We start from the raw sequence: 26,605 nt of genomic DNA on the forward strand, positions 1-26,605 counted from the left end.
GCCAGTTCAGGCAGGGACAGGAAAAACGCCAAGCAGGAGAAGAGTGAGAGAGAGGTCGGGTATCAGAGAGGCAGTGGGGAATGAGAATAGTTATACATCTCAGTGAATTAAGGGTTCATATTGACCAAACTGGAGTTGGTGATTGTTGGAACAGTGGAAAAACTAACCAAAACAGTTCAGTTGAGTATTATTTAGTTTCTGTCAAGTTTGAATTAAGTGTGCTTTACAGTAAGTTAACAAGGCAATTAAGCTCTTAGTTTGGTAAACAGAACTTGAATAAGGGCTACGGTTGTACTTCTGTTAAATAACAAAAAAAGGTGTAACTTCCTTCCTTGACATTTTGTGAGTTTATTTTGTTTATTTATTACACTAAAAAAGCTAACTCGAAAAGTCCACTGACTGACGGAGCGTGTTTTTCCTGCTAGATTTTGCTGACTTGTTTAGATTTTGTTGATTTGGTATCAGTGCTTGCTTTCTGTGCTTCTTATATGATTAAGTAGGCTACGTAGTTAAATGGTTTCTTTTTTATGTCAGTTTTAACCGTGTTTATTGTTGTTTTATGATCAGGAGTCTGCGAAGGGAGTTCTATTTTGAAAATTGACTGGATTCTCTATGCCATTCTGTGTCTGACTTCTTGCCCTGTTTGCTATGTCCTGCTTGACGCAGCTTAGGGTTAGGGTTAACATTGCTCAAAAAGTTGCCCCGTGAATCATCAGCTTAACGCAATGCAGGCGGTTTCAGTGGACTTTGCGAGTAAGAGAGCTTGTGTAGCAAACTTTCTCCTCACTCACATCTCCAAGCTGAAACTATGGGCCTGAGATACTATCGCCTGTTAAGGTACAAACTGGCATTAAGAGAGTACTGGCCTGGGCTAGCTGGTTAGCATGCTAACTTAAGTAGATATCTCTGCGACACAATACATAGACGTCTTTGACAGAAGTGATACTTCTTCACATTCTGTTGATAATGTTAGTTAATTTTTTGAATGTTTTAAAGAGGTGGTATTATGCTCATTTTCAGGTTCAAAATCCTATTTAGGGGTTGAACCAGAACAGGTTTACATGGTTTAATTTTCAAAAAACACCATATTTTTTGTCATACTGCACATTGCTGCAGCTCCTCTTTTCACCCTGTGTGTTGAAGGCTTCGTTTTAGCTATGGAGTGATACATCTTGTCTCTAAATGATCTTTGTTGGTAGTTGCACATGCACAGTTCCTAGTTAAGGACTACAAGCCAATCAGAAGCAAAAAAGGGCGGGTCAGTGAGAAGCCCGTAAACAAGGCTTCAGTTCAGCTGTACATGTTGCCGACCAGCTTGGTAACTTGGACTGGAGCAAGAGTTTCAGAATGGTGCGTTATTAATCTGTAACAAATATATCTTTTATCCATAAAGTTTTTACCGAGCTCTGTCTCTACATCACAGTAACAACTTTATGTCCATTGACTGCCTGGAGGGTAGCTAGTGTTTGGAAGGGAGAGGAGGTGTGTCCTGCAGCTCATTGTTTTTCCACCGGTGCCGCCTGGCGAGCGTTATATGAGGCGCATTTAGCTTTCATCCCTGTGATGTCACAGGGGTGAAAAGGAAACGGCTGGACTACAAACAAGCTGTTTTCAATCAGTTCAGAACAGAGGTTTCTGTAGGAGATGGGAACTGCCTTTGGGCTGGACTTTGGGCTTTTTAACTTTGCAAACCTATTACATGCACAAAAAAGGTATATAACTCAATAAAGGAGAGGGAAAAAGCCAAAGAGCATAATACCACCTTTTTAAATTAAAATTCAGGCCAGATCTTACACATTGAACCACATTGATTTAAGAATTTGCACCACATGAGCACAGAGGCCTTTCTGACACAGAGACATTTTTCAAGACAGGGACTCAAAATTAGGTATTAAAGCATAATACTATTTGAAAATGTAAGAATTTTGTTGTTAAGGCTTGATATATATCTAATCTGTTATTTCAGACAAAAACTGAGCCTGACATCCTTTTAAGTGCATTATTGTATCAAGTTGTCATTTTTCTGCTTCTGAAGAGTATGTTAGGCATGAGTATACATGTAAGTGTTTCTTGAGTGAAGCCAGACACAGGCTGTAGCCCTAGAGCACTGAGGGATACGCACAGTGTGACAGCCAGTTCTGACAAGTGCCACAGCCCTCATTGATCTCCCATCTCTGTTTCTGACATGCTGTTTGTAGCACAGGGCTCTTCCCCAGACTACAGTAAATGAATGTGCAAGGGCACGAGTCAATTTCTCCTGCTGTGACAGAAAAGTCCTTATAGCTGACTGTCTGGTTAACTGAGGGAGAGAATGAGGGAGTATCCATTATTATGCCAAGGTATAGCTCTTTGTGTTGTTGTTAAACATAGGGATCAATGAGGGAGCTGCTACCACATGTCCTTCCCCTTCACCATCTTCCCTTAGGCTCATCAGCACGATAAATCTCACTAGTTGACTTGCTTGCAAGGATACATCTTCCCTTCTGTGTTTTACCAGCTGCCCATACATGTGAGGACTTTAAAACTCACCATGTCTCACCTATAGGCTGCTGAATAAATCAGAAATGCATCCCTGCTCTCACTGCACAAATGTGCAACATGTCTAACCAGCATAGATTCATGCTTGCAAAAGTAGATAATCACTTCGCAAACAGACACACTAATAGATAATTTCCCTGCTCCAATGATTTGTCTTCTTGTGATGATACTCCCCTTGCCTTCTCTGTCTCCCATGCACTCTCCCTAGCACCCCTTGGGAAATGTGAGCCCAGAGTGTAAGCAGTGGGAACACCCTTTAGCTCAGGACTATTCCAGGCTGTGCTGCACTTATTATGGGCTTTATGGACAGCCACATATATCCCTTTCATATAGCCAGATGGGGGGAAGGTGGGAAAGCCTAGTGATGCATTTAAGTAAGTGGGCTAAATGTACTTTGTGTATTGTGATTGTGAATCTTTTCACCTCTCTGAGATGAAGCATGTTACATTTTTAGAAATGTTTGTTTTGAATACAGAAGAGCTGTGAACTGTTATTTCACCTAAATATATCTTTAACACAAAATAGTCACCCTCCTCAAAGGTGTTATTAACAAAGTTCATTCAAAGCATTGGGGAGACTTGACACAGAAGCAGTGGAATTAGCCATATTTGGGTGATACAGATCTTTACTGGTGGATTGGATTGAGGAGTATGGTTTTTTTAATACGTCTGCCATTAAAGCAACTAAACTATTGTCTAGTAACATTGAAATCCACTGTGATGCTGAAAACAAAGAGAACTATAAGTTGTTCAGAGGCAAAAACTTTAATTGATTATATTACTTCATCAGATCCATATATTCTTTTGCCATGTCATATCATGCACTAGGGTTTGTTCTGATGTCTGTGAAGGAATCACCTAACCAAATATTTACATCGATTACAGACCCATACAATCCTGTTGCCTTTCATAGAACAACTTACCACATGACTACCATCCTCCTGTGAGAATTTGACATTGCCATCTAGCGGTGTATTGTGGGAGCACACGTGTTACTATAGTGCATCCACTTGTAAGTTGTATTAGTGGTGGAAACATCCTCCACAGCTCTCTGGGTGAATGTAACCCTCTGTGATGTTAAATTGATCTCATGGTAGTCCAGATATGACAGGGATTTTAGGCATACAAAAATACACACATAAACACAATCAGGTCCCTGCAAAAACATGCTGCTGTCCCCATGGCAACCGTAGCAATATCGTTTTCTTTGAAACCATCTCCCTCACGCTTACTCTTTCTTAGATTTTTGTTTCTCCTCTTCACTCATTCTTTGAAGGCACAAAAGTATCTTTAGACACAGCCACAGGTTACTGAAAAATACTTCAAACTACTCCTTTGACTACAGGTAAGCACTCAGAAAATGTACCTATTGTAGGGATTAGCTTGTAGAACTGTCTTTTATACTCCAATCGACCTGTTATTGAACCTTTAATAGGAAAAAAGTAGTGAAGAGGAGGGGAAAATGAGAAAAAGGGAGCTTGCAGTTTACAAGTGTTGGAACAAGGCCCGGAGCTTATCAGAGGCTAATGCCACCGCTGTCGCTTTGGAAAACCCTGCTCCTGCCAGAATGCTCTCTTCTGCGTAACAGGAGTACATCTCATGGTTGCCTCCTTTTTCCTCAACTCCCTCATTGGTTGACACTACAAAAGGAGATCTACAAGTGACATCATTACTCCCTTTTCCATCAGACAGCATGTGTCATGACCATGATGGTACAACAATGGTAAACATCCACTCGAATGAAGCACTGTAATTTCTTCTCAAATTTATCACAGCGCACAGGACCGTCACTATTTGAACCAAATTTGTTACACGTGCATGATGTTTTTTATAACAACGTTTTAACTTTTTTAACTACATTATTCAGTCAGACCAGAGTGGGTTGAGTGCATAGAAGGATGAAGAATCAAATATTGCCAGTCCCAGTTCTTGACAGGCTGACAGGCCAACCATGAGACAAACCATGAAGCAAATGTTCTGGATTGTTTCCTGGCAAGAAACCTCTTCTGACAATATGCAGGCCAGGCAAACAATTCCCTACCATCCTCATAGGAAGCTTCATTTTGTGGTTGTCCACCGTGCTGGAGAGTATGACAATGAGAGCTGATTTTCTCCACTACACTCTTTATAAATGAGTAACTTTGCCAATAGAGTAAGTTGATTAAGGGATTCAGTGCCTGCCTGTCTCATGAGAGGTGTTACTTTGATTCTCTGATGTGGAGGAACCCTTTGCATTAGTGATTCATGGTAGCAACAGATAGAAAGTGAGTGTAAGAGAAATGCTTCTCAACCCTTTAAGCAAGGTTCACTAAAGTGTTCTTGAGTAAGACTGAGATCCAAGGCTGATCTTTTGTTTTGCAAGCAGAAAGACACATTTCTTCAGTAAAGTGTTACCTTTAGAATTTGATCTATAAAATACATTGTTGGCTGTGAGGTCTACATTTAAGACATGTTAACTTTTAAAGCCATTTGGTGGCAGTAAAAACAACAATGACATACAGTAAGAAAACTAATGTGAAAACATCCTTGCATGTATTAGCCTACCTATACTCCAGCAGAAGCAAAATTAGTAATCATTTGGAGTTGTGTTCCTGACCACCCAATAGTTCAAGTTTAGTTATTCTACTGTTTGGCTCTGTTTTGGGTTCCACCAACTCCTGAAGGAAACACCTGGCTCTGTAGCAGCTAAATGCACTCCTATGTTCACAAGCTAGCCACCTGACGAATATGAGTCAAATATTTGCTCTCCTTCTAGCTTTGGTCTTCAACATCTAACCTTAACCCTATCTGGCTCTCTCACTACTAAATACTCCACTATGTTCACCAGCTAGCTGTTAACATTGTCTGTCTGCCCTTTGGTACTGGATAGGTAGTGTGGACAGGCAGTGGGTTTATTGAAGTGATTTTTCTAAAAACAGTTGTCCGCTGCAGATGAAGCTGGATGAGAGTCGTGAGAGTGAATGAAAACAGTCACCCCACTGCATGTAACCCCACATGCAACCCCGTTCCCATTATATATAGTCATTTGATACATTGTTAATATAAATATATTGATAAGTACAGGTTTAAATTGTATAAATGCTGTTTTAAATGTCAGTGAAACATCCGCCTTATTTGATATACTGGTAAATATATAATTTAATCAGCATACTGGCAACTTTGTAATTACTGCTGTTACATTTTCCGCACATTTCTCTGTTTGCACACAGTCCCTGTTGGGCATGTCTGTTCATTCAAATCAGGAAACAATTAAAATTCAATTAAAAAAAAAACACTAAAAGAATGACCCATTTTGCCTTGTAACAGCTTATAGGAGATGATGAGACATTAGGATCTAATCAGCCCAGATGCTCAGTTCAACAGATTTGTCACACATACACAAGCACACTCACAAAGCCAGAGGCTCCAACTTCCCAATTTGTCCAACGTGGCCACACCCTTCACTTGCTTAATGTGTGGCACTGTCAGCCACAGCTGGCCTCCTGGGGTCAGGCTACAGGGTGCTCTCAAACACTCATGAAAAATTAATGTGTATGTGTGTGTGTGTGTGTGTGTGTGTGTGTGTGTGTGTGTGTGTGTGTGTGCGTGCGCGCGTACAAATGTGCATTTGTATTGTACATGAAGGTACAACACCATGTAACACAGCTAGTTAGTGTGGCGTGTATACTTAGTGGTAGCAGAAACTGTAGGGTAATTTGAACTGATTATGATGAGCCTCATCATTTGAGATTTGCCCCGCTTTGTCACTTTATTAGCCCATAATAGCAGAATAGTTCCCTTAAATGACATAGGCTACTGAGGATTGAAAATGTCACAGGATTTATACTGCAGGCTATCTGTTATATTTTTGAACACAGCAACATCAAAAAGAAAAAAGATTCCATGCTATTTTTTAACATTGTTGGCAAAATGGTAGACTAACTTGGTTCTGAGCACAGTGGTGAGGATAGCTATTGGGACTATTCTGCCGACCATTCAGGAGCTGGCCCAGAAAAGATGCCTGTCAAAAACAAAGGGCATTATCAAAGACCCCACTTACCCTGGCCACAGACTGTTTTCCCCCCTCCCCTACTGCAGTCTGAGAACCATGACTGCAAGGTTCAAAAACAGCTTCTTCTTAACTGCTAAACACTAAAACCTACTAAAACAGACCAATCAATGTGAAATACTACATGTACATAATGATCTGCACCTTATTATCTGTTTTGACTGCACCTTTCTTCAACTGCACTATTTTAAATATGTATATTTATACTCCAACTGTATATACCTAGATATTTACATTCTTCCGGTTTTTTAAACATTGTATAGTTATATTTATCACGCTACATGCTCCGCACACCCATATTTAAATTTTTTTAATTTTATATAACTAATATCTTGTATTTCTACAGTGTTTTTAATTGTTTCTGTGCTATATTTTTAAGCTGTGAACTTTGCACGTAATTTCGTACTACAGTGTACTGTGGAATGACAATAAAGAAATCCTGAATCTTGAATCTTGTTGGTTAGTGGTTTCAATAAGGCACACTAAAAAGTAACGTGGCTACTTACATGAAAAGAAAGGGTCAAGCTTGCTAGTAAGAGTTACAGTGAATTGTATACACTATATAATTTATAAACGATGCTTTTATTTCTCTGTCTCCAGATGGAGTTTAAAATTAAAGACCCAGTTAGATAAATGTCAGGCGCTGAATTCTTAGAGGATTAAGTCTTAGCATTCTAAGAGGATCTGCAATTCCTGACATTTTTCAGCTCAAATGATGGCTAATCTTATAATGGTCTGAGGACAACCATTGTAACAGTGTGAATCCACATTTGTGAGCATCATTTGTTATGAAGTGTTGCCCTGGAGATTTGTTGGATGATTATTTGAAGATTTCTTTGGCTGTGCTTGTTTAATGTTATCAAAAATACCAGAATCAAAATTGTAACATCAGAAGAGGCCAGACAGTTGCCAGTCTGCCATTGTATGTTCCTTTAACTGTCCAGAAAGCAATATTAAATCTGACATATGAAGACCTCCACTGACAACCAAATCCAATGCAGTGACTTAACCTGAAGGTGAACCAAGCAGTAATGTCTGACTTTTCTGCTGTCAATGCCTGACTCATTTCTAGAAAACAGCACTGTCCTGACTACTTTGTCTATCTCCAGTAATTGTGTTACTCTGTGTGGCCCAGACAGATATGGCATGAGTGTTACACAGTCCCATGACTGCTCAGCAGTGAAGTGAACCACATCAGCACAAAAACACATCTATGTGCTGTTGGTGGATCAAGTTTAGGTAAAGAAAGGGAGAATATAACATTTCATTGTTTTGATATGGTTTCCAACCTAGCATTCGACTATTTGACTCACACACTGTCTTCCAGTTTCTTTCCCTTTAGTTTTATTTTGTTAGATCTTCATGACTTTAATAACCAGCTGAGTTCTGGGAACGCAGTCTCCTGGGGAAAAGGAAATAAAGAGACAACATGAACAAAACATAACATTTTGAGTTGCATATTTAAAAATATAACGCTAACATTCTGCCCACTCTATCTTATTTACATATATTTTGTGACATGTGAGGGTGTGACATTTTTTCTGACAGGGATGAGGTGAGGAGTGGCCAAGTGGTGCGAGGGTTTGGGGCTATAAAAGAGCTTTTCGAAGTGCTTGGCTACAAGCTGACTGATTCACTTAAACTACAACACGGCCTACAGCCTGCTCCTGTTTGCACCTGAAGACTAAAGACAAGAAAAGGTAACTTCTAGTCTTAATCCTATGCGTTGCAGTTTATACAAATGTATTTCTATTTCTATGGATTAGATCCGAGAAGGTACTTTGCATGCAATGCTAGAAGTTTTCATAGTAAATCATGCATTCCCAGTCTGGGGTCTGGGCTTTTATCCTGCTGTAGAGTTAAAGTTGTGCACAGTGCAATGGTGAACTAAACAAATGGATCATAACATTTTATTTAAATATGAGAATATAATTTATCTTCACATGTATAGCTCATTGGTTTGAGTTGTATTTCTAATAACAAAGATTAAGAAGAAGCATTAAATAGCAAGACTAGGTAGTTCAATAATGTAGTAACCGTAATTGAATTTGCAGTCACAAAAACAACTATATATTGGTGCTATGGACACCAAAGAATCTTTGTGACTGCACATTCCTCTCTAAGTGCACATAAGTCATTGATATGACCCTGAATCAATATGCCATTATGTTTCTGCATGACTCAGGGTGTTCTATGGTCATCATTCAATTAGTACATTTCATGGCATCCGTAGGATTTAGCTAACAATGTATATCTATGTGGAGACAGACAATCATCCAATGGACCATTTGCTGATACCTTGACATCTTGAAAAGCAGTAGAGTCCTCTGGTGGTCACCTAGAGTACTATTTCTTCTCTCTGCAGCTCATCAAAGCTCAGCCGGATGGTGCATCTTCTGTATCTTGTAAAAATATGTCAGTATGTTTCAATACCTCTGTTAAAAGGCAGCTTTTTTATGTTTTAGTTTTGTAGGCTGTTAGTTTCCATAGCATGTTATTTCCTTTTCATTTTGTGAGAACAGATCTATTTAGAGTTTGTTCTGTCTTTAGTTTTCCATCTCTGTTAAGTCCTCCGAGACTTGTTTGTGACAACAACAAGCTGTAAATAAATTAAAGTGATTCTTGCTCTTGCAGGCAGTATGGATGTAAGTACCTCATCAAATTCTCAGATCTCTACACTGGTGAGAATGACAAATCATTGTAACTGTTCTACTTCACATTTCCCATCTAAATATAAATGCTTAAATCTTTGCTTATGTCAATCGGCCATGTTTGCAAATGCAAGTTGGTGTCCTCCATCCTGTCCACTCTCTCTCTTCCCCGTATCTCCGTCCTGACCCCTGACCCTTCTCTCTCTCCATCTCCCCCCTCTCCTCCTCCCTCTCAGCATTCTGACGCTCTGTGTGGCAGCTGCCCGTCCCCTGGTTCTGTCCCACAGGCTAACAGCCTTTGGCCCAGCCTGCCACCGTCTGGTGCTGGGTTCCCTTCATGGCCGGGACAGCCCACCCAGCCTGCACCGTGCTGGACTGGCCAGCCAAACACACCCTGCTGGCCTGGGACACAACCAGCTCAGTTCTCTTTCCCTGCACCAAGTTCAGCTCCAGCCCAGGGTCAAGCTATAACACCAGCCCCTGCATCTCCCACACCCATGGTCCCAGCTCCAGCTCCGGCTCCAGTGCAGCCCTGCCAGCCTTGCTGGCCAGGCACCCAGTACCAGCTTCCCCAGCCACCAGCTCCAATTCAAGCTCAAGTCCCTGCTCAAGTTACAGCTCCAACTCCAGTCCCAGCACCTGCTCCTGCTACTGGCATCCATCCAAATGTACCAGGTTGGCCTGCCCACCCTGGTTGGCCTTATAACCCAGGACAGTCAGGATGGCCTGGACAGACTCCATCTATCATGCCTCAGCACTGGCTTCCACCTACATCTGGACCTCTCGTGAGTCAAATGCAAAAAATCGGAATTGCATATATCTTATAATCTTTACTAATGTACAGGAAAGACTTAAAAATAGACTTAAAGGATCTATAAATGGATCATAAATGCAGAAATACTGATGGTTGGAGATATGTTTGAGGACTAGCTTCTTTACAATTCAGGTTGTTTTAATCCTTGTTCTCTCTCTCTTGCTGTTTAGAGTGTGCCATACAACTTGAACCTGGCCCGAGGAGTCTATGACAAGATGATGATGACCATTTTGGGCCATGTTAAACCTAATGCTAAAATGTAAGCTATGTGTTCCTAGATTGCATTTTGAACCCGTCTTTTCCCTATATACTAATTTCTGTAGTCATGTTCAATTCATATTTTTAAATTTCAGTTTCAAATCCATACAAAATATGCAAATCTGACCAGTTGGTGAAGGACAGCCAAACAATACAGTGTCAGTGAAAGTCTAACCAGCTTTGGTCTTCCAAAGGTTCACAGTGAACTTTCTGAAGGGCAATGACATTGCCTTTCACATCAACCCCCGCTTCAGTGAGGGGGGCAAACAGGTGCTGGTCCGTAACCACAAACTGGGTGAGCGCTGGGGCTCAGAGGAGAGGGACCTGAAGGGACCCTTCCCCTTCGCTCTTGGGAGCCCATTTGAGGTGAGACAGAGGAATCAGACTGGGCAGAAGATTGAAAAGTGATGCTTAAAGATGCTATGTGTAGCACGTTAGCATCAATAAATCATTACCACATTCATTTGGAGACAAATGTTCACCTGTGTCTGTGTCTGCTGCTACTAGTCCATTATTGCTTTACCACACAATGAGTTTTTTTCCAGCACAAACAAATTATATAAACAGAAGCTACTAATTGTTTTACCCATGGTCTCATTTGTTTGTGGTAAGAATTTCACAATATGTTGATGTCTCAAAATGCTACACATGGTGCCTTTAACTGACTGTAGGTCACTTTCTCATGGTTAATGTCAGGCTAACGTTTGGAAAAGATGGAAAGGGTTGGAAAGTCGTTTGTGCAGGCGGGTCCTAGATAAGGGAACTGCTGTAATGCAGGAAGGCTCCTGGAGGTCAGTGGGGGTCTCATGTTGCTCAGTAACATCAATAACAATTATGCTTTACAGGCACCGCCAAGAGGTTACAGATCTGAAGAGCTAATTCTGTCTGTGTCCATGTTTCTTGACAGCAATAGCATCTAGGTTCAGAATTACTCATCATCATCAATCATGATTGAATAATATATATTTTGTCTTTCTAAATGTGCACTGCATTTAAGACAGTTCACAGTCTTGATGGAAGTGGTACATTATTCATGTCCTGCCCTGTTCCAGATGAAGATCCTGTGCACTCGTGAAGCGTTCAGGGTGGCGGTGAACAACATCCCGCTGTTTGAGTTCCGACACCGCGTGAGAGAGCTCAACCAGATTGACAGAATCAACATCCTGCATGACGTCGTCCTCACCTACGTCAATGTAGAGACACTTCCATAGGAAGAATTCTATTACTCATACAGTACATGAATCAACACATCAAGGACTCAGTCATGCATACGAGTCTGTAAATGCAAATGAGCAGAAATGCATACAAAGAAATTTGCAGACACACACATATATAGGCTACAACTTACAGGACGTAAATTTATTTATCATGATGCTTAAAGACTGAACAAATAAATGTGATAGTTTGTGGTGTAATAATAATAACATGAGCTGAGCTCATTCTATAATATACTTCAGTAAGATCAAACTCCTTCCTCTACCACACAGCTAACAATTTAATACAAGGTTTTCTTTTTCAGTATGAAGATGCTACTGCTACTGTATTTATTGTGTACAATATTTTCTATATTATTAAATTGCTACTAATTGGGAGTTATACATCTACCTATTTTGTCAAAAAACAACAACAATGAGGTCTATTAGATGGCAATTAGGCTCTGTTAACTGTAACAAAATGTAATAAAATTATCAGTCAGAAATCTGTTTTTCATTATTTATTTTTTAAAGAGAGCTTAAAGAAGAACAGTGCAACAGTTATTTATATAAATACAAAAATTATAAATTTCCAGTAAACCTTAAAATCAGCACTATGAAAAGACTAACAGACTGTTTATGATTGACATAAAGCAATGACAACTGATCTAAAGTTACCACTACAGTACATTGCAATTAGGGATACACCATTGGCACAAAAATATGAATTACACAGCCTAAACAAAAGATTTTCCCCGGTCTGTCATCTAACACTCAAACCCCAATATAATCATTTCTATCCCCCACCATGTCAGTTGTGTCCATCTGTGCAACAGTTTGGTCTGGAGCAAAATCTCCCTGTAACTGGCCAGATTGAAAATTGGTTTGTATATTTATGGTTCCCCCAGTGGATGATTCATCATGAGTTTCTAGCACAATTGTCATGAAATTTACATGTTCCCCACACAAGATACAGTATCTCCCAATACATAACTAATATATTTTCATGAAAATTGCTGGGCACAATAATATCACTCAAGAGCATAAACCTTTTAGATTTTAATAAGCCTAAGTTACGTGCTGTCGACCTTAAGACATATTTCATGTTTTTATAAAAAAGTTCTAAGAAAGTGTTTACTGTATCCTTTAATTTTTTAATGTTGGAAAGGAATAAAGAAAGCTATTGGAATTTCCAAAATAAGGCACTCTTTCATTTGTTCTGTTTTCAGTGCATGATACTCAACATTGATTTTTTTCTCCAAATATAATGACATCACACCAGCATTCACTCCATAAATAAAGCTCCAAAAGATCGCTGTGCAAAGAACAAGTCTGCAATTCACAGTGTTACTGTTTGTGTGCATGTGTCTGGCTCCTATTAGCATACGTGCATGCAGTGCATACACATAGCAAATATCAGTCCATCTCCTCAAGTCTTGGTATCTAGTCTCCTCTCCACAGACTTCAGCAGCAGCTCAGCGTACTGCTCCAGCAGAGCCAGGGCCTTCTCTCCCTCACCTTTGACCTCTTGGTCCACTTGGGGCCCTTCGCACTGCGAGGTAGGGTGAGGCAGAGAGTCCAGCTCAGTTTTGACTGTGAACAGGGCCTCAGATAGGATGCTCCTCATTTCTTGTTGATCTTCACTGGGCTGTTGGCCGGACTGTAGCACCTGGTTTTAATAAATACATACAAATGAAAACCAGACAGGCAGCGAATGGGTGAGACAGACAGGCAGACATACATCCAGTCTACTCAGATTATTGATAAAACCGCCAAGCTCAAACATACAGTATGTTTATCCAGGTAGGGCTGAGACTAACGATTCATCATTATTGATGAATATGTCAGTTATTTTCTAAATGAATTGTTTTGTGTTTTTGTCTATAAAATTAAAACGTGTTTACTTCTGAAACGGTTAGTGGTTTAATTGATTTGTCAATTGGCAGAAATGAATTGAAAACTATATATATTTATAATCAATTCATTGTTGAGGTCATTTTTCTGTTTCCAGCTTCTCAAACATGAGGATTTTATGTTTAATATATTATTTTAATATCCTTGGGGTTTTGAAAAAACTTGTGATGGTTGTTTTTAACAATTTTCTTAAGTTGTATAGCAATTGATTTAGGAAATAATGAGCAGATTAATCAATTCTGAAAATGTTTGTCACTTGCAGCCCTAAACATCACAAAACCCGTACTGACATTATCAGCAAGATAAAGAAAAGCAGTACATTCTCGCATTTGATAAGCTAGAAGAAGCAAATGTCATTTTTGCCTTAAAAAACAACTCAGATTATTAGTTGCAGATAACAACTGTCTATCATGGTCAGACCGATCATGATAGATCACCTAATCCATAAATGGACTTATTGTTTCAGCTCTATAATAAAGTAAAAAGGTGTGAAAATGTTTCACCACAGACAGCAGCATCAATAGATGTAAAATGAACTGAGACAAAACAGTACATTATAAGAAGGATTTTAAAATGACATAATTCAGAAGTAATTTCTCTCTATATAAGCATTTTATAACAATATGAGAGACACGAGAGTGGCAGCATTAACAGGCATGTAATATTTGAGAAATGATCTCTATCTGTTCATCTATTCCCTTTTATCATTCTTATCTCTCTACTTTCCCCTATCTTTCTTCCCTTTCAGGCTTTCTCTACTGTCATATCTCCTCTCACGCACACACATACAGACACACACTCACTGACCGTAGTGTAGAGCATGACGGTTTTTCTCAGACTGCTGTGGAGCTCGGTAACAGCCTGCCTGCAAGTTTCCAAGGTGATAGAGTGATCTGCAGAGAGAGAGAGGACTCTTTCAAGTATAGCACAGCATGTGGCAAACCAGAGTGTGCACAAAGACGCATATACTGTACAGCATAATACACAGGAACACACAGTTATCGAGCGAAGTACGCAGTAAATTTTGAGCAAAAGGTTGAGGAGCATTACAAGAACAAAATAAACAAAAACAAGAATAACTTGGTGGCAGAAAAGAAACTATAGACAAAACACACGAGGAGGCTGCCGCACAAAGCCAGAGAGAAGGAGCTGTGTGAGCTGTGAAAAAATGATTTCACAGTTTATATTCTCCGGCAAACACACAGTTGTAGGTACAAGTGTGGATGGGATATCACTTAATGGCATTTATGGTCTCTGTGTTTTCAAATTGAAATGAAATGAAGTCTGGTGCCTCTATGAGACAGTTATCATCCACAAAACAGCAGGCACAGGAGCGTGAAGAACAGGATGAAGAAGTTATTTTAAGAATCACCTCAGTATTCTAACTCTGTTAGACACCTTTATTTACTGAGTAAGTGAGCAATGAGAGGAAAACAGTCTGCAGTGGAACTTCAGTTAACTAAGGTTCTATGTATAGGATAATGTTAAATAATAGGCAATTAGTATATTAACATTAAAAAGGGGATTAATGTAACTGAATTCTTTCTATGAGATTATAATGTTGAGACTTACAATATACTGTGTGCAAACATACATGGATGACATGAGGAGTCCAACATGGAAAGAGTCTATCCTTTGAAAAAGCGTGAATGTGTTTAGCAAATTTTATTGCCATCAGCTGATAAGTGAAGTGATAAGTGGAATATCAAGCCTGTTGCAGGAAATCTTGATGTTTTGTTGGATAAGCTTTGAGCTTAAGCGCAAAGCTTGTTAAATCATGTTTTTATCATCTTGTTTCAAAAAATACAATCTATCTTAAGACACAGAGACCATTATACATGCTTTAATCTCCTCACACCTTGACTATTGCAACTGCTGTTTTATTTGTCTGAATCAAAAATCTGTTAATTGACTTCATTGAACTCCGGAGGACATTGCCACCCATAGGTTCCAAGCAGTGTAAACAAATGCAGGGATTAAGAGGAGGAGCGGTAGCCATGGACAGGTTAGTGAAAGAGTTCTTGGAGGCCAGACCTGGCGGGGGGTCAGCACTCGATATGTGGGCCTGTTGTGGCACCAGAGGGCACTCTTTGGCTACAGTCACCAGTCCTGGCTCCATGGCACTGGGAAAAAATGTCAGACACATGCATCACTCACTGTGTAAATGCTAATTTTGAGTAATTAGATTGAAAGAGCAGAATAGTTATGTTATGTTTAATGTTTAATGTTTATTAAACCTAATCTGTAAAATCTGCTCAATACTGTAACACCCTTTGTCATGATCAGTTGATGACCCTTAATACAATAAGTAACAAGTTAAAAAAAAGACTTTACTACGTTTATATGTCTTTTTTAGAAAACTCAAACAAAAAGTTTGGAAGAGGTGTAAAAATGTACCTCTCTGAAACCGAGGCTCTCTTCCGCCTCACTGGCAGTGAACTTGGCAAAGAGGAATCCAAACTTAGAGACAGAGGCCTGCCCAGTGCTGAAGACAACAAGATATATACAGAATCACACACACATGCAATCCGCTTTTCAGTTCTTAACTTGTGCGTTTATGTGTCACATCTACAGTATATGGCTGGTTGTCTAACCTTGACTGTTGCCTGGAGTAGGTGTGACGTCACATCCAGGGTCTGTGGCAGGAGAAGAAGCCCTCGGCGGCCCTCCAGGACAACTTAAGCTCGGCTTTACCTCCAGGCAGAGGCTGCGGCGAGGGCTGAGGGGCTGTTTGGGGAGTGGGATGCGAGAGGGCGGGATGTTCTGGGCATAAGGAGAGGGTGAAACTGTAGACGTTGGGGAGGAACTGTTTGATATAGGACACAATAAGAGAGAAGATGTTGATGAGACAGTAGACGGGAAAGCGGCGACAGGAGACGAGGTGAGCATGGGAGGTTCAACATCCAGCTCCCCGCATGACCTCGTGGCCTTGTGGAAGGCGGGGGAGCAAGGTGGAGAGCCCATCTGGATACCCTCTACCAGTGAGGAGGAGCGGCTGCTTTTGGCCATGGAGCTGGTAGTGGGATTCATGTAGGAGTGCTGGGGCCTGAGTTTAGGGCTCTCCCAGGGCAGGGGCGACTGGGGAGACTGTGGGGACCCAGAAGAGGGTGAAGAAAAGTGGAAGGAAGGCCTGGGAGTGTCATGATCCAGGATAAGCTGCTGAGGTCTTTTGTGCAACTCTCTTCCGTCACTAGAGGGCACAGGGGAGTGAAGAGCTGGAGAAAAAATTTAGAAGTGGAGATTAATAAAAAAATTTACATTTAATTATGTTTTGTAAATTCATGTTCAAATACACTCTTCGCGCAGTTTCACTGCCTCACAATGTACACATAATGGAGCTAATGTAGCTCATTTACTAACCCAAATATTACAGAGATGACAGCAAATATATATTAATAATAAACAGACAAAATAATGATGAAACGTACAGTCTGAGGACAGGCTCTGGGCAGAGTGTGATTTCTGTAAACATGTTGCTCTGTCCAGCAGCGGAGCTCTGGATGGAGAATTGGACAGCCTCCACAGGTGGGACCCTGAAGTCTTCTTCTTCAGGGGTCTATGGGGAGGAGCACAGTCCCTCTCTGGAGCATCTACCCTGCTGAGAAGCAACACAGCAGCTTTAAGATCACTTCGCACACAATAATTCAGTCACAAAAATGGTAAAAAGCAAGCCAAAGGAAGTATCAGTTTTGATTTGTGTTTTCATTTTCTTTTGTGTCTGTTCTATGTAGTTTATTTCATTTGCATGTGCATCATTATGATGATAGTTCAGTTTATTTCTGCTTTTGATTACCCATATACATTATTAATCTGCTAGTAACAGCAGAAATGTACTGGTTGTAATTTGTAAAAATATGTAAACATTGTAGCCTAGTTTGTCAAGTACTGAATGTATTATATTACATTCTTGCCATGTGGATTTATTAATGTTTCTAACAATGTATTTATGCAAACAGAGTACATTTTGTGCTTTTTGGATCTTTTAACATTTCTGATTCATGAATCTAAGTCTGCCAAAGCAGCACTATAAATAAACCTATTCTGAGTTTTCTTCTTACTTTGGCCCCTCGCTCCTGCCAGGGGACACAGGGGTCTTGTCTTCCATGTCTCTGCTCTGGTTGTCTTCCATCAAGGGCCGTACTTTTGATACAGGCGGCTTAGCAGAGTGGCCGCCTTCTTCCTTTCCATGCACTTTGGCAAACACAGGCATGCCCCTACACAGAAGGAAGGTATTACAGGGTTTGGGGAGCAGTAAGTTAACAGAAAAGTTAGATATTTTGGCAAATACGCCTATAAGCTTTCTTGCTGAGAGAGAATGAGATTGCTACTCTCATGTCTGCACACTAGATATGAAGCTAGAACGAGCAGCCAAAGTGCTTGACAAAGAAATAGTCCAGCTCACTACCCCAGAAAACCATAACATGTTGTTTTTTCAATATAGTTTTTGTGCAGATTAAAGATATAACATGTCAATTAATGAGCTTTAGAGGTGTTAATAGGTGGATTTTGTTACCTTTTGACAGAGCCAGACTAGCTTATTTCGCCTGCTTCAAGTCTTTATGCTAAGCTATGCTAACCAGCGGCACAGTAGCAAGATACTTACTGTACTGTCATGAGAGTGGCATATTGGGAACATGTCATTTTAAGAAGAAAAAAAGACAATAAAACTGTCATACTAAAGGTATGTAACGTTACACTAATAGCTACAGCCAGTAGCTGGTCAACTTAGCTTTTTCTTAGCTTAACAAAGATTGGAAACAGGGGGAAACAGCTAGCCTGGCTTTGTCTAAAGCTCACTAAGTAACACATGTAGGAGTCATGAACTTTGGAATTAATTGTATATAGGTTTATTTGTTGTTGCACTTTTTTGGCAAGTCAAGTGGATGTGGGTGGTGATTTCTGTATACTTAATTTACACACCTGTTCAATGCCAGTGGCAGAAAGAGGGTGAGTGAATGGGACGTTGTATTTTTTGTTGACCGCGGTATTCTTATTATTTAGAATATACGGTTTTCACATTATATTAAGTTGCATATTTTCATCAATAAAACCAATAGACTATATTCTTTGAAATCCGCAAATTATTTGTGCAGCGAGTCAGACAAACAGCACCAAAAGGCCCTACCTCAGCCTCTCAGCAACTACTTTGTTTTTGCTTTTAAGTATAGTCTCTACAACGCACTATATCTTATTTGTTTAATCCGTTCAAAAATCAAAGTGAAAGCTGTTCCCAGTCTTTGTGCTAAGCTAAGCTAACAGGCTGCTGGTTGTAGCTTAATTTTTAGCACTCAGACATCTTCTCATCTATTTCCCTGCAGGAAAGTAAATAAGCATAGAGTATTTCTAAAATCTAAAAAGTAAAAACTTCTAAGAATAAAAAACAATCTTCCTACACACATGAAATTGCCTAAAAATGAACAATGTCATTTTAAACTGACAGCTTGGCTCAGGGAGGTACACATGGTTTAGCAGAGCAATGTGCATGAGTCCACATGGGTTTGTAATTATAGCTGTGAATCCACACTGGTAAGAAGTGGTCAACAGTACCTGTTATTATGTCCTCTGGCCAGGAAGCGTGAAGACATACTGAGCCTAGGGACTCTGCTCTGCTCAGCTGTGGACAGACATGAAGCATTAGAAAAAACAAAGTGGCAGAGGGAGACAACAAACAAAGAAAGAGAAACAGAGAGTGAACGAGAAACCAAGATCAATATTGTTTGCATGACTATTTGCATATGAGGACAAAGGAATAGTTCAACATTGTGGGAAATAAGCATATTCATTTTCTTGAATATAGTTAGATGAAAAAGATACCAGTCTTATATCTGTCTGTTAATGGTGAAGCTTCAGCCAAGAGACAATTAACATAGCTTAGCATAAAGACTGACTAGGGAAACAGCTAATTTTGCTCTGTCCGAGAGATGTTGTCAACTAGTTGACAGCATCTTGCTTGTTTAATCCGTATAAAAAAAGGAAGTGTAAAAACGACAAGTTGTGTTTTTATGGGGATTTATATGCACTTTTTCTTTGTTGTGCGCACTGACATCCTGGAGTCCTGGAGGCTGAGATCAGCTGAGACAATAGGAAAGTGTTGGCAGGTGGATTTTTCTACCTTTAGACAGAGCTAGGTTTTGTTTCTCCCTGCTTAGTCTCTATGCTAAGCTAAGCTAACCATTTCCTGGCAGTAGCTTCACATTATATCTTCTTACTCAACTCTCAGCAAGAAAGAGAAAATGCGTTTTCCCAAAATGTCCCATAACTATTCCTTTAAAGTTGCATGTGAGTGTTTGGCCTGTCATACCCATGTTGCAGCTTTCTGCCAGTGCCTCAAAGTTCTGCTTGAGGAAATCTTCTTGACTGCAGTCAGCAGTGCCAGTCACTGTCCTCAGAGCCTCGTCCATACTCGTCACGCCTGCCTTTTGCACTTCTTCCTCCCTCTCGTCATTCTCCTCATCAGAGCTGTCCTGGCTCAGGGACTCCCCATCTGCAGAATCTAAAAGCACAAAGGAGAAACAGCTAAGCTTAAGCACAAGGGAGAGAGAAAAAAAAAACCTTTCCAAACCCACCTTGACTTGATAGTACATCTACTGCATACACCAGGTAGGTACCTGATAATCCTTAGCAAATGATCAGCCAGAACACTGAGACTTATGTGGTAGTATTATATGACAAAAGTCAGGTCTGATACTGTAAAAATCCTAAGCTCTGTGTTTGCTCAAATCCCTCGCGCCAGGTATCAGATTTACTGTATGTTGAAGTGATGGCTTTCATTTACATTTTAGCTTTTCATTTTAATTCCAGCGCTTGACACCCTTTGAGAAGACATTTAGAACAGAAATGCAGACAGATACAATTAATGAAATACAACATATAAGTGTGACTTTGATACCTATTTAAAATTCCTTAGACATTAGTTTGATTTATTCAAGCTCACTCGACTATTGCAACCAGCAGCAAGAAAAACCTTCACTGATATTTTGTATGATTGTAGAATCTTTAAGAAATTATTTTGAGTTTATAGAAAAATGGTAAAATCCTGCTGAAATTTGTCTTTCTAATAAAGCCACTGGGGGATGCTAAAGGCAGAAATTTTCAATTTGTATTGGCTTTTAAGGCTAATCTTCATTTGTGCCCTCGTGTTCTAAGTAAAAGTAATTTTTGTCTTTTTAGCAAAAGTAAATTATTAAATTAAATGTAACGCTTGTGCTTTAACAGTTTTTTTTGTTATTATGTCTTTTCTTGTTGTCATCAGAGTAAGACCTCACCATCCAGGACACGATCTGGGCTGGACTCCCGGCTGTTGTAGCCCAGAGAGCAAGCACTGTCCGGGCTGCGGCTTTCCTGGCTCTCACTGCGGATCCCTCGCCCTTGCATCCTGCAATGCTGCTCCTTCACCATGTAATCACTGACGTATGAAAACAATGAGGAACAGGGGCGGAGGGAAACATTAAACCAAGAATAGAAAGGCACCTTTGTTCTTTTCAAGTTTCATTGTGAAACCTTGTGTACTGAGAGGGGATCTACCTGCTCCGTAGACTTGTATCGTCCTCGTTCTCCTCAGAGTACAGCACAGCTCCATCAGACTCCCTGATGCCCTTGGATGTTTGTGAGGACAGCCAGTCAGCATGTGGCCAGGCCCGATGCCTCTTGGCTCTCTCCTCCAACTGCAGCAGCAGAAATTGAGCATATGTGAGTTAGCAGTGTGATTACACATACATGGATCCCTCTTTGTCTCTCTCAGACATAGATCCATGCATACCATGGGCTCCTGGAGGCTGGATGTGCTCTGCCTCTCTCTGTCATGACTGGGGCTGTTTTTCTTGTGAGCAAAGGTCTCCAGTTGCCTCAGGTCTAGCATGGATTTAACCATCACTTCCAGAGAGCCCATACGATGAGACCAGCGTCTCCGAGGACGCTTAGAGGAGTCAGGAGCCACCTGGCCAACAACTCCATGCTAGAAAGGACGTACAGGAGATGTACAAGTTGACACAGTGAACCATGATTTCTATTAAAGTTGACAACTACTGGAAGTGCCTTCCTCAGATGAAGTTGTGTGATCTAGTTTTTAGTAGCCCCACTCTGTCTGTGCATTTCAGAATGGATTTCACTTTTAAGACTCAGCAGGGTATTTCCCCTCTAGTACATCACAGAGGATTTAATCTCATGTATGGTAGAGTGAAGCCCAAGATCATTAAACGACTTCAGTCCTTCGGAAGTACTGACAGAAACCTAAAAGAGATAGTAGACTGGACCATTAACCGTCCATTCTTTATACTTAAAAGCATGTAATGGTTATTTTATGCTGTTACTGATGACTATGAAGTGTTTCTTAGGAACTGAATTAAGGGAAAACATGGGATTTAACATGACATGATGGAAAAAAAATCACATACTGCATTACATTGAACTCTGACATTCAAGTAAAATTATCCCTTCAAAGCATGTCATTTCATCTATACTGATAGTGGTCTTTTCATATCGAATATAACCACCAACCTTTGTGCACTCCCAGTCCTGTCCTTCATCTGAGCCACCTGTTGTATGAAAGAGCACAACAATCAGAAGCTTAAACATAACTCAATAGTACTTGTTTGATCTCTGGATTGTTTTCCTCAAAAGCTGCCCTCCACAGAGAGAATAAAAGGTCAGGATTACTGCAGATGGCAGATACTCCCCAAAGCAGGTGGTTGCATATAAATGGACAACATTCAGTCACTGCCACATGATTCTAATTCCCCCGATAAACACTTGGGTTAGAGTCTGCACTCTGTTTGTATTCTCATTCAGTTCATAATCAGACAGTACCTGTGTCCTCCTCTCCATGGCTGCTATCAGAGGAAGTGTTGGTTGCAACGTCTTCTGGGTCATCATTCTCTGCTCCGTCCTCCTCCTCATGCTCACGGTCACTGTCAGAGGACAGACCACCCAGAGTGGGGGCACTGTACACCTCTCGCCTGGAGTCAGAGGCCCAGATAAAATGATGAGCATTCTGGCAGTCTTTATAAGTGAAATTTATATGTTTCTCCGGGTGTGCACAAATTTTATGGAATGAATGCAATCAATGAAAGGTCCTCAGAAGCTGAAGGTGTCATGTGTTGTCACCTGAGGCTGGAGGTCATGCAAGGTGGTGCGTTTGGGTTTTGCCGGAGCTGGCTGAGCCTCTCTCTCATGCTGATTGTCAGTTCTGGAGCCAGTCGCCACACAAAGATACAGCTGGGAGATAAAAGCATTCAGGCATTAAAAATTCAACATTTCATTTCAGCTTGACTATTGAGGAAACTGTCTGCAAACACATTTCCCTGCTCATTTCCTCTGGCAGCATTGCTGAAGATGATCTTAATTTGGGTGCTGCTTCAGTCCTGGTTTACTGCAGTTTTATTCTGGTGCACGATTCATACTCAGATATGTCATTATTATTAAAGCTCAGATTTTAAATATAGAACTAATGCTTTTTTAATATTCTAAATGATTCTAAATGATCTCCAGTATACTCCAGATTACAGGAGTCATAGTGAATCCAAGGGAGCCACTAGTAGGACGACACACAGGACTGTTTCTCACCTGTCTCCTGACACAGAAATCAAATGCTTGCAGTTGTTGGTAAACTTAATCCCAGTGACAATCTCTGCAAAACAAAAAATATGGTGATATGATATTGTAGTCCCCGGCAATGTTAGATCTTATTCCCTGCTATAAAAGTGTAATTTACTCACAGTTTGACAACATAAAGTATGTGTATGTGAAGTTAGGGTGTTCTGTTACCAGAGTGCCCAAACATGGTGGCGACACACTCCCCAGTGTAGAAGTCAAAGATGCTGATGTTTTTATCGGAGGAGCTGGTGGCCACATATTGACCTGACGGATCAAGCTGAACCTGCCAGGACAAAAACGTTTAAAAGTCAATACAGTTTATACATAAGAATGGAAAGGCATTTAGAGTGTAGAGGAAAATGTTACCCTGAGCAGACTGCCATCCTCACTCAGTGATCCCTTGTAGAGTTTCTTCTGTTTGCCACTGCTGATGTTGAAAATCCTTCATTAGAAAAAGAAACCATAAAAATTAAAGGAATGCGTTTCTTCTAAGACTTGTTTCCCATTGCTGACCTCATGGACCTTCAGAAACACATACATGTCCTCACGCACTTACCTGATGCAGCGGTCCTGACAGCCAACAGCAGCATACTTGCAGGTGGGGTCCACACCCATGTCGTACAGTGTGGTCTTACTCACCATGTGGTGAGAACGCCTGAACTCTTTTCCTCTGTCTGTCTGTAAAACAGAAAGATACACTGCTAACTGCGAACGATCAACATTACAACTATATCCTACAGCTCACTGATGATGGCTCTGATTATGGTTAATGACCTACTTGGGAAATGGAATTTGATTACATCTAATAATTGTATTAAGTAGCTGGATAAGAAGCATTAGTTGAGTTATGCCACCTAACTGAACTCTGACCTTTATATTCTGCATATTTGTCCCTTATTTTCTGTCTCTGTTTGTATGACTAAACAAAAAGTAAGAACACTTGGTGGAATTTCATTCCAAGCAAGCCATCTTGCAGCTCATCTTTGTATTGTTTGGAGAGAAACCATCAAGCTTGTCCTATGCAATCAGATATCTAAAAAGTTTGGTGGAATGAATACCTTTCACAAAAACCCAATGTAATCATCGGGTCTTCAAAATTTTTGAAGGTTAATCCATAGAAAATCAGTGTTTAGCCATCCAATTACACATACATTGTTAATAAAGACTATTAAGGTTAATTTAGAATCCTTGAAAACCCAGAGCATGATAACAGACAGCACTGAAGATGCTCATTAACGTTCTGCGGGCAGCACTGACCTGTCACAACAAGTTTCTGAAATGAATACTCCATAAATGTCTGGATGCTGAGGAGAAGTTTAACTAACAAGCCATTGTTTCTTGTGCTCTACAAAACGTTCATGAGTCACTGCAGTGGCCTGAATCTTGAAGAATGTTGTAACTTATGCAACTCTGACCGAACAGAAAACTGTCCCAGAAACCCAGAAGCAAATGTAGAGGAAAGGCTGAAGCTGGATGTCTCCTTTATCGCATTTAGTTATACAACTTGCAGTCCAAATACTCCTTTTATGGTAGGCCCTATATGCAGTAGTGTTCACAAACAGAAGCTTAATGGATTTTGTTACTGTTGAGCTGCACACTGAGCCCTTAACGTGAGGAATTAATGAAGAATTTTAGCACAAACCAATGAAGCAGCAGAGAATGCTGAGACCAGAGTAGCTCCTCAATGTGTATTTAAAGGTCAAAAAAATATTTTTTGAAAATATTTTAGGTGTAGCAAATAATTCTGCTGTTTGATCAGCGTTCTCCTGTATGAAAATTAAGCATTAAATCAAGAGAAACTAAGCATTTTACAGTGATCTCACAATAATGGCAGGATAAGTTAGCCGTAAGCTAGCCAAATGGCTTATCGCTTTTATAAAATATTGGGAACATCAAACAAGAAACAAGAAAATGTGTCATAATAATCTTTTTCTTTTTGTAATTTTGGGACTCTTATATCCTTTTTTGCCAAGACATAGATGAAAAGCACAATACCACTCTCACTTCTTTAGGTAAATATGTAGCCGGGGAAACAGCCTAGCTACATGTCACTTTTATACTTCGGTTGTACAGAATAAACAAACAAGATTTATCGTGTCAATTAGTGCGCTAGAGGTGCTGATTGGTGGATTTTGTTACCTTTGGACAGAGCCAGGCTATCTGTTTCCAGTCTTTGTGCTAAGCTAAGCTAACCGACTGTAGCTTCATATTTAGCACACAGACATGAGATTGGTATTGATCTCAGTAGCATCGAACTTCTCATCCAACTTGCAGCAAAAAAGCTAAATCATTGATTACATAACAAAAAGTAATATAGTTCATTTTCCCCATAATTTAAGTAAAAAAGTAAAACTTCAAAATATTCTTGTTTCATTACGTACCAAATTAAACATTTTAGGCCTTTTGTTGTTTTAATCTTGATGATAACGGCTTACAGCTCATTGAAATCATCTATTCTACCTTTGAAAAGATAGGCATGCATGTTTGATGGTGGGAGCTGGTGGACTGAATCTTGCTCTCTTACCTTGTGTGCAGTGCGGAAATAGATGCTCTTGTCTGCCCCACAGCTGATCAACCTCACCTTGTTGTCATTGGCTGATGACAAAGACAAATATTAAATTGTGACTTTTCTAAAAAAGTACATTATTATAATTACAATTATTCTTTTAATTATTAAGACCTGTAGGCAATGCAAAAGTCAGTCAGCTAGTACCAATATTTTCTTTTACTATAAAAAGTAAAAGAATAAATAGTACACAACAGAAAAACCTTTGCTTATTAACAAACAAAGCTCCGCCTGACTACACATGTATAGTTGTCATCTATTATCTAAACAAGCAGGGCTGCAAGCGAAATAAAAGAAGCACTTTGTGTGGGACTGAATGGAGATGAAAGTGAGGATTAAGAAAAGATTAGCTGTCAGATGTTGACAGTGTCTCAAGAGGTTTACCAGCAAAGCGGACGGCTGTTATGGATGAAGAGTGCTCATCGAGTGTCTGCACCAGACTGTAGTCATCCTCAGCATCCAAGACATGGATCAGACGGTCCCTGCTAGCTGTGGCCAGCAGCTTCAGACCTGACAGTAATAAGACAACTTAATCACATATTGCATACACAGCCAAAGCACAAATATTATTCAAGCATGCCATCAGTATAATTGCTAACACAGTCACATACACACACACTGACCTGTTTCTGGTTTACTGTATTCAAGACAAAGGATCTCAGCGTCATGGGCGTCCACTTTCAGAATCTCCCCCATGCTGGTGAGGTCATGAACCCTGCAGCAATATTAATTCACATTTTTTTTAGTATGGAGGTCACGTCACTCAGGCGTCAGTCTCAGTTTTAGCCTTCTTGTCCTACCTCAGCATGCCGTTGCGATCTCCAGATGCCAGGTGTTTGCCGTCTGGACTGACACAGATGGTCCTGATGCCCGTCCTACTTTCTGCTGTCTGTCCATCCCCTGGTTTGTCTACATTTGCATTTGTCGTACATTCTGGATCCAGCAAGGCACCAGTGTTTCCATCTATGTAGATTATATTTAGGAGATCCTGCAAAGAAATGGTGGAAAGAGAAATTATCCATCGCAAAGGGAT

The 26,605-nt window shown here is 40.2% G+C and overlaps 2 protein-coding genes across 10 annotated transcripts in view; one reads left to right on the top strand and one right to left on the bottom strand.

Annotated features, from left to right (window-relative positions):
• LOC119908441 (galectin-3) lies at positions 1-12,007 on the top strand. Of its 8 annotated transcripts, XM_038726135.1 has the most exons (9): positions 1-179; positions 8,134-8,285; positions 8,951-9,000; positions 9,220-9,266; positions 9,473-10,021; positions 10,221-10,309; positions 10,503-10,674; positions 11,005-11,099; positions 11,361-11,501. In XM_038726135.1, the coding sequence occupies exons 3-9, from the start codon at positions 8,970-8,972 to the stop codon at positions 11,362-11,364; spliced, it is 987 nt and encodes a 328-aa protein (XP_038582063.1). In that variant the 5' UTR covers positions 1-179; positions 8,134-8,285; positions 8,951-8,969; the 3' UTR covers positions 11,365-11,501. The 8 variants fall into 8 exon arrangements, with proteins under 8 accessions (XP_038582063.1, XP_038582057.1, XP_038582062.1 ...); XM_038726129.1 differs by lacking the exon at positions 11,005-11,099 and having other exon boundaries at positions 5-179; positions 11,361-12,007; XM_038726134.1 differs by lacking the exon at positions 11,005-11,099 and having other exon boundaries at positions 5-179; positions 9,220-9,230; positions 11,361-12,007.
• Positions 12,008-26,605, bottom strand: part of LOC119908439 (mitogen-activated protein kinase-binding protein 1-like) — a 25,377-nt gene continuing 10,779 nt past the window's right edge. Inside the window, exons 11-33 of one of the 2 annotated variants that reach the window (XM_038726127.1) lie at positions 26,373-26,560; positions 26,196-26,287; positions 25,957-26,082; positions 25,531-25,601; positions 23,563-23,684; positions 23,373-23,448; positions 23,178-23,289; positions 22,977-23,040; positions 22,518-22,628; positions 22,221-22,369; positions 21,912-21,949; positions 21,175-21,369; positions 20,940-21,079; positions 20,681-20,820; positions 19,717-19,908; positions 18,963-19,029; positions 17,474-17,629; positions 16,844-17,010; positions 16,010-16,630; positions 15,813-15,900; positions 15,450-15,538; positions 14,223-14,308; positions 12,008-13,170 (exon numbers count right to left, since the gene is read on the bottom strand). In XM_038726127.1, coding sequence (XP_038582055.1) covers positions 12,931-13,170; positions 14,223-14,308; positions 15,450-15,538; positions 15,813-15,900; positions 16,010-16,630; positions 16,844-17,010; positions 17,474-17,629; positions 18,963-19,029; positions 19,717-19,908; positions 20,681-20,820; positions 20,940-21,079; positions 21,175-21,369; positions 21,912-21,949; positions 22,221-22,369; positions 22,518-22,628; positions 22,977-23,040; positions 23,178-23,289; positions 23,373-23,448; positions 23,563-23,684; positions 25,531-25,601; positions 25,957-26,082; positions 26,196-26,287; positions 26,373-26,560 — 3,330 coding nt within the window. In that variant the 3' untranslated portion in view covers positions 12,008-12,930. Of the gene's footprint in view, positions 13,171-14,222; positions 14,309-15,449; positions 15,539-15,812; positions 15,901-16,009; positions 16,631-16,843; positions 17,014-17,473; positions 17,630-18,962; positions 19,030-19,716; positions 19,909-20,680; positions 20,821-20,939; positions 21,080-21,174; positions 21,370-21,911; positions 21,950-22,220; positions 22,370-22,517; positions 22,629-22,976; positions 23,041-23,177; positions 23,290-23,372; positions 23,449-23,562; positions 23,685-25,530; positions 25,602-25,956; positions 26,083-26,195; positions 26,288-26,372; positions 26,561-26,605 lie in introns of both variants that reach the window. The other variant, XM_038726126.1, reaches the window with a different exon arrangement.

This window comes from Micropterus salmoides, unplaced genomic scaffold (assembly GCF_014851395.1).
Source record: "Micropterus salmoides isolate LMB-PRFRI ecotype aquatic unplaced genomic scaffold, ASM1485139v1 Ms_hic_scaffold_18, whole genome shotgun sequence".
NCBI lineage: Eukaryota > Metazoa > Chordata > Actinopteri > Centrarchiformes > Centrarchidae > Micropterus > Micropterus salmoides.

Coding starts and splice junctions, on each gene's coding strand:
- LOC119908441 (XM_038726129.1), top strand. CDS start 8,970: ATGGTGCATCTTCTGTATCTTGTAAAAATAT. Junction 9,267..9,472: donor ATTCTCAGATCTCTACACTG/GTGAGAATGACA, acceptor CCTCCCTCTCAG/CATTCTGACGCTCTGTGTGG. Junction 10,310..10,502: donor GTTAAACCTAATGCTAAAAT/GTAAGCTATGTG, acceptor GGTCTTCCAAAG/GTTCACAGTGAACTTTCTGA.